The sequence below is a fragment of the Arachis duranensis genome, chromosome 2, assembly GCF_000817695.3.
Source record: "Arachis duranensis cultivar V14167 chromosome 2, aradu.V14167.gnm2.J7QH, whole genome shotgun sequence".
NCBI lineage: Eukaryota > Viridiplantae > Streptophyta > Magnoliopsida > Fabales > Fabaceae > Arachis > Arachis duranensis.
Window position 1 is genome coordinate 90,001,966 of NC_029773.3, and position 8,004 is coordinate 90,009,969.

At 27.9% G+C, this 8,004-nt stretch overlaps 1 protein-coding gene across 3 annotated transcripts; it reads right to left on the reverse strand.

Moving 5' to 3' along the window:
- Positions 1-3,371: 3,371 nt before the first annotated feature.
- On the reverse strand, positions 3,372-5,029 carry LOC110277478 (uncharacterized). 3 transcript variants are annotated; one of them, XM_052256416.1, is made up of 4 exons: positions 4,924-5,029; positions 4,061-4,626; positions 3,893-3,956; positions 3,372-3,765 (listed from the first exon to the last, which is right to left on the reverse strand). In XM_052256416.1, exons 2-4 carry the CDS (start codon positions 4,474-4,476, stop codon positions 3,601-3,603), a joined length of 645 nt encoding a protein of 214 aa, XP_052112376.1. In that variant the 5' UTR covers positions 4,477-4,626; positions 4,924-5,029; the 3' UTR covers positions 3,372-3,600. The 3 variants fall into 3 exon arrangements, with proteins under 3 accessions (XP_052112376.1, XP_052112389.1, XP_052112384.1); XM_052256429.1 differs by lacking the exon at positions 4,924-5,029 and adding an exon at positions 4,698-4,793; XM_052256424.1 differs by lacking the exon at positions 4,924-5,029 and having other exon boundaries at positions 4,061-4,774.
- Positions 5,030-8,004: the final 2,975 nt, after the last annotated feature.

Genomic DNA, 8,004 nt, shown 5'->3' on the forward strand with positions numbered 1-8,004 from the left:
ATTAATTATTAAAATATATTTAATTTTTATTTTTATATCATATAAAATATATATAATTATAGAAAACATTAAAATACTTTTGATAAACACGTAATTAGGGTGAGTATAGGTAGCGAGTATTTAATTATCGGTCCAAATTCAAATTGAATCGATTAAATTGATTTTGGAACTAACGGGTATTCGGACCTGATCCAAATCAAACCAATTGTTCTCTCTAGTAATTGGTTCGGGTAACAGTTATGATGTGCGGAACCCAAATCAATCTGTGGATCCGATTATGTATTAATTAAATAAAAAATTTAAAAAAATATATATGCCTTTTAATAATTTTGAGTTTCTCTCTATTGCATTTTTGTATTTAGCTTTTAATATGTTTAGTATTTAACATGTTTAGATTTTAATGTGTATAGTATTTAATGTGTTTTGTGTTTAATATGTTTGAATTTTAATGTCTTTAGTATTTAATATGTTGAAATTTTAATGTGTTTAAGTTTTAATATGTTTAGATTATTTCTATTGATTTCATATATTTATTATACTGACAGAATTTTTAAGATAATTTTTTTTTATAAATTTTTACTTCATCGAGTACCTAATTATCCGAACTGAACAAACTCATTTTTAATCGATTTAGTTTCTTTTTGGTATATACATAAAAAAAATATAAATTCAAACCAAATCAAACCAATTATAATTTATTTAGTTCAATTCTAATTTCACTATAAATTCGAACCAATCCCATACTTATATCCCTACATGTAATGCTCAACAAAAAATGCTAATTATTTTTCATACAACGACTAAAGTTATGTAATACGTTAATACGAGTCTAAATTGATAAATTCAACACTAGTGTGATAACAGTAAGTCAGATAACACAAATTGTGGATACCAATTTATATATCACAATTTTATAAATTATAAGTTTTTTTTTTAATTAAAAATTGAAATGATAGTAGTACTGACTAGTGACTAGTGAGAAAGATACGGTTCATTATTTAGTGCACAGTTCTTAATCGAAGAAATACGGTCTGCATCAAATATTGACTTAGCTTCACATATCACGTGCTTAAGAGTTAAGACGTATCATAAATTCATAATTCATAACAGGGAAAAAATTGAACGAAAAAAATTGAAAAAGAAAAAAAGAAACAGTTACTTTTTATTTTTTAATGATATTTTTTTAGACTTTTAATCTCACACACACCTGCACAGAAACTGAAAGTGTAATCCTTTTTGGTATCATCGAATTGTTTAAAGTAGAAATTTAGGTACAGTCGACTTCACGCGAAGTTGATAATTGAAAGTTGTTAGATAAAAATTTAGTCAAATTAGTCAAATCATTAACAGCTCTCAATTATCAATTTCACGTGAAGTTGATTGTACCTAAATTTTTATCATTTTCTAATTAATATATAAATACGGTGATATATATCATAATAATTTAAAATTTTAAATAATAGTTTCATAAGAAATTAAACCTAAAAATTGATCTTCAAATAATGAAGTCATTTCTATTTATAATATATAGCATGCCAAGAAATGGGGAAGAAAATGAAAGGGGAATGGTGTGGTATGGAGATTACAAAAAGCATATGAATTTGTGCGCAAAAAATCATTAGCAAACAAACAGGACAATGAATATCTTTTTGAAGAATAATATATAGAGAATTTGATACCAAATAGAAAAGCTTCACATTCACATCAAAATGAAAAAGGTGGAATAAATAAACCTATAGAAAGAAGATAAAGCAACCAAAGAGATAGGTTTAATTTCTTCATGTGTTGGAGAATTAAAGAAGGGTCATCATTCAACTATACTTAGGTTTGTTTTAATAATTTGTATGTATCTTTATCTTTATAGATTCACTCTCCTTCTCTTTTGGAGATGCGTTTGGATTTTGATAACATATAATCTTTTTTTGTATTATTTATTTAGCTCTACTACATTTTTGTTAATATATGCATGAAGAAATATGTACCGTGCAACTAAGGAGAATTTTTTTTTTTCTTTTCCAGAACCTGACGATTGAAGAGTGAAAATTGTGACTAAATTTTTTAAGAGAACATGTATATTGTATATAATATCTTTTTTGTTATAAGAAAGAACAATTTTTCTTTTATTTTAACCTACATGTGTATAAAAATTTAACTATTAAATTAGTGACTTATATAAAATATATATTATTGACATATAAAATATACATTAAAAATGAGTTGAACAACACATATATTTATACAATAAATATTATTTTTCGTGTACATATAATATTTTTCTTTAAAACAGTAAGTAATCTTCAACCTTAGATGTAAGTAATGAATATTGAAAAAAGTTTTGTTAATTAATAAATATTCTAAAAACATTAGTTAAAGTGTTTAATATAAAAAGTTTTTATAAAAACTTAAGTAATTGTGTCAACTAAATGAGAGGCGAATTCGATTTAACTTGTTAACTTGTCACAAGCAGCGAGTCAAAATTAAAAAAATGAGTTGGTTCATATTTTAAACAAATCAAAAAAATATCAACCCACTACAACAGAAATGGAAGATAGTGGCCAATTATTAGTGTCAATTTTGACCGCCGTTAATCATAAAAAAAACCGCCACAAAACCACGCTTCTTTTGTAGGTACCTGACTTGACTCATCCGAATCAACGAATTAGATGAATCAATTCGTTTGACTCATTTTTTTAATTGTTTTTTAAATCTTCATAATTTTAGTTATTTTTAACTTGATATCCATATCAATAAAAAAATTATATAAATAAAAATTAAAATTATTATACATTCATATATTTTATATTATAGTAAATTATTTAAATAAAAAAATATTTTGTATTTTAGAAGAGATTTTATATATCCAAAAAGAAAAAAAAAATAAAATGAGAAGAAAAAGAGCTAAACAACTAACTACTCGTTCGACCCAAACTCATTTATCTTATAAGTTATACCGGCCGAGTTAACTTGTTTCTAATAAACAGTTGTGATTTTACTGATTTGACTCCTTTATTTTTATAAGTGATTTAAGTTGATTGAAGATTCATAACTTATTTTAATAATTATAAAATTAAGTAGTTGAAATTTTTATATACTTATAATATATTTTAAAAAAGGTTTAAAAATTTTGACTAGTGATATAACCTTAAACAATTGCCTAAAAACAGTACTTAACGCAAAATCTTTTAAAAAAAAATTATAACTCCTAAAAAATATTGAATGTTCAAGAAATAAATTATACTAGCGTGATAACCCGTGCAATGCACGGGATTCACGAAATTTAAACTTTTTTTAAAAAGAACAGAAAAAAAAAAGTACAATAGAGATGTAGTTTACTATTACATATTATCTTAAGAACACATAACATCAGGATACTTACTATTACCAAAACAAAATATATACAACATATATAAATTTGTTCATTAAACAAAAAATAAAATATCTTCAAGACAACTTAACATATAATTTACAATATCCATCAAATAGAGTTATACATAGGAGGCCTAACAACGCTGAATCGATAACTCTATCTGGCGGTTAGCTATCGAGCTAAGTTTCAAAGTGATGGTATCACCCTCCTTTAAATTATATGTTCTACAACATTCACTCCACCCGACCCCAAATTTCCATTCTGTACGTCTTCCTCGACTCTTCAGTAACTGAAAAAAAAAACTCATTCTTCTCAACATTGGAATCTGGACCAATGATCGTCCAAATCGAACCATCTCCAGATGGTTTAAGATACACAGCAAATTTCGAAGCCAAATACTGCAACAAATAATTCATAGTTAACATAAACATAATATTTTTATACACAATGAATAACAGATTTAGGAAGAACATCCAATAAGTTTGTAGGAAAAAAAAAAGAAAACACTCTTTAAGATTAACTTACCAATCTAGACTGTCCAACATCCCAAGCTGTGATCTTCTTTTCATAAGAAACCTCTGGAGCATATCTAATTCAAGATAATATGAACCTTAATCACGAGAGTAAAAAATAAAAAGCTATCAAATGATATTAAAATACAAAAGAAAGGAAAATAGTTACATGTACCATTACCTATGATCAGGCAATTCGTTTGACACATTAATGTGTTCATCAACTTCCAATGATAAACTGCTGCCACTAGACAAATTTATGGGATTATGTGGATTATCCCCAACCAGTGACCCATCTTGATCATTGTCTTCATCACCATCCGATGAAAACTGTTCATCCGATGGTTCAGACCCAGACAGAACAATGACATCAGCCGATGAGTCTTCTTCCATCCTGGTATACTTTATGTGGAAGACTCTTGACACATTATCAAGTGTCTCTGGGTCCATTAGCTCAGGAACATAGCAATTAGGATCAAGGTGAACTTGGATCGGTTGGTTGTCTTTATCAAACAATGAAATAAAAAAAATTCCAAAACCAACGTACCTAAATTGAACACATGCCGGTCTATCGATAAGATAGAAAGTTCTAATCATTTCAAATGAGTACTCAGTTATCAGCAACTGATCATTCTTTTTGATCACCTCCAAGGATAAACAATTATCTAACTCGTCAATGACATAGAATATTGGCCCGAATCCTTCCCCATGAGTTGAAACAAAATTTGAGGGAAGAGCTCTATCACCCTATATTCAAATTTCTTAACAAAGTTAACTCTTGTAACTAAACATGCTAAAAAAGCTTCACATAATCTTACCTAATTATTTAGCAAATAGAAATATTTTAAATCTACTATTATTACCAACTGAGCAACACAAGAGTGGCATTTGGAACTTCAAGAGTGGCAAGTATGGGAAGCACTTAATTCACCAACCAATATATAAATGAAAATAAGAATTAAGGAAAGTGAATTTAAATTAATGAATCAATTAATTTTAATAGAAAAAACAGAGCATGGACAGCAACACATGCATGCCTAATACCTTTAACTTTTAACGCGTATGTAATTATAAGTGCACTCAGCCTTATATTATAGGACCACTTCCAAAAGCAACTACTTCCTTCTCCAGCACTCAATTTCATTATGGTTCCTTCCCTTTTCTTCTAACTTCTAACTCTCAGCCATTTATATATAAGTTTTAACATCCATAGGTATATAAAGTTAAAACAAAAAATGGTCCAACATGATGAAATTTATATTATACCTTTTCTAACATGTGTTTGCTAGAATATATATTAGGAAAATTTGTGGGAATTGTTAATTAAATAAAATGAAGTGATGATAAGGGTATAGATGGCCATTCTTTAAAAAGTCTATAGCTTGTGAATTAAAAAAAATGAAAATATTTAGTAATTAAAATAAATTAACCAACATAATTATGAATGAAAAGTTCAAAAAAATTTAGTGCTGATTATTATCTCATTAAGTCATTAAGATTAATATGACACTTAACTAAATTCAAGACTATCAATTTAAAAATAAAGAACCTTTTTTTGTCTACTGTATTTTTTAGTTCATCCGATTAAAAATTAATTCATTATGAATTTAAATTTTATTTAAGAATTTACCATTAATCAATAAATTATTATATACACACAAAAAATCAAATTCTAGTTCAGTAAATGAACTAACATTATAATGAGAAGAAAACTTTAGAATAAATAATTGAGAAAATTCTAGTTCAGTAAATATCTCAATGAATTTAAAAAAAAATATCCATAGAAAAACGACAAAGGGGCAAAGCAATCAGTCTCACAAATGAAGAAAATAATAGAAAATAACAAATTAAAGAACATAAAGCCAAATCAGTAATCTAATTAATTGAGATTGACACTACTCTACAAAACTGCACATTGGCCATTATATCTCATTACCTGCTGATTGAGATCACAAAATCTGAAAACCAGTTCTTTTTCGCTGGGCCAATATACTTGGGTTGCTAAAAACCTCCTATTAGTGTATAAAGGCACGATTAGAATTTAAGACCGAGACTTTTAACCAAGAAAATAACTAACTAAGTATACAAAAAAAATTGTAACAAACTAAAAGCATAATAATGAAAAATACCCAAGAGACCACATTAGAAAACTAACATACATATTGTATAAATTACAACAACTTCTGAAATCTAGCCCACATACAAATGAGAGGCCAATAAAATTAAATTAAAACATGAAAAATATCTGAGTAAGAATTAAAAAAAACACTATAGATGGCATTACATCGATATTGAATTCACATTAAAATTTTCATAACTTAATATGAAATATATTGAATGGAAAAACAAATGAGACTTCAATCGAATTGAAAATGCAGCAAAGAAAACATCTTCTCTAATGCTCAGCACCATACCTGTTTGGATCTTCTCTATTAGCATCCATGGCCATTCAGACTTGTCAAATAGAGAGGCTTGATATAAAGATTTAAGAAGAAATAAAGGACGTTGTCTCGTACTGCAAAAGAGAGCATTATAATAAAGTAAACCCTAACGGAAAATTTCAACAAATTCAAGAAAAACAAGCGATAAAATTGAATAAAGAAACTTAAAGAACAAAACATAAAGCATGTCATTTGTAGGACTTTAAATCAGGTAGGAAATTGAAGATATTTAAGAATTTTCACATAGAAATAAAAGCCACAATAAAACATTAAAACTGATAACAAATAAGATAAGAAAATATCAACACTAACACTCAAGACATGTGAATTAGTAAACTCAATTTATGTTTCTAGTCAACATCATATAAAACTTTTAATTTAAGCCAAGTTCAAAAAGCATCTGAACCAGCATGATTAAATTTATGCATTGAACAGTTAAATCCAAGCAATCAAGCATTGTCTGGGCATTCAAGCAAAAGAAAGAATCAAAAAGAACATTTAAATCACACCAACAACACAATAACACCAATTGAAACATTTAAAAAGAAAGCAACCAAAAAGAATATCTAAAAATCACGAAGGCTGAAAACAATAATTTGATCTCAACGAATTAAAAGATAAGGTTTCAGGAAAGTGAAAAATACCCAAACCAAAGAACATTCAATCACAGTTTAAACCAAAATTCAGAATCCCCTCAAATTGAAGCGGCAAGCACCCTAAAAATCAAAGAACCAAAAAATAATTTTCAAATAAAGATTCAGATCAGTTGAATCAGAGTTCACAGAGGTTCACTATTTCAGTAACACAGTTTCACTATATAAGAGTTAACAGAGTTTCACTATACCAGACTTCAATCATAAATTGATAGTTAATAAAAAAAAGTTACCTAGAGAACATGCAAGAGACTGTGGTTGGGGAGAGGGACAGAGACACCGAGAGACAGAGACAGAGACACCGAGTGACCAACGGAGACAGAAACACCGAGGGAGACAGAGCATGCAAGAGTGCTGGAGTAGATGATGAGTACCGCGCGATGGAGGCTACCAAGCTTGCGATGGTTGCTTCTCGATCGAGGGGAAGTGAGAGCGCAGACGGTAGCTGTTCGAATGAACAATGGCGGCGGCACGAGGCGGTCGCTGAACGGAGCTGAGGGGCTCTCTCGAGGTCGATGAGATTGAAACGGCGCCCTGGAGTCTAGAATGCTAGGTCTGGCACGGGAGGATGCACTTAGGGCTTGCTAATTGTCTCATTGAGTGGAACCGCAGCGTTTTACTGCCTAGAAATTTTTTTTTTAGCAAAAAAATATCTAACTATACACTATTAAAGTACTAAGATAGATAACTTAGATATATCAATAAAAAATTAATAAAACCAACTAAGTATTTGAGTATTGGATGACTACTAAATTGAAAAAATAAAAAAGGATGAATAATATATTTTTATTTACTTTTTAGTAGAGTTGATATATTTTTAATAATAAAAGTAAAATTACTAAAAAATTCATTAGATTTTTTTTAGTAATTGAAATTTATGTTTTAAAATTTTGTTTGAAATATATATTTTCACATGATAAATAAATAAGAAATACATTTAACCAATTTGACTAAAAAATATCCTTTTACATGAGATATCTAAATCTAAATATAAAATTATAACACAATTTAAAAAAATACATTTTTTAAAT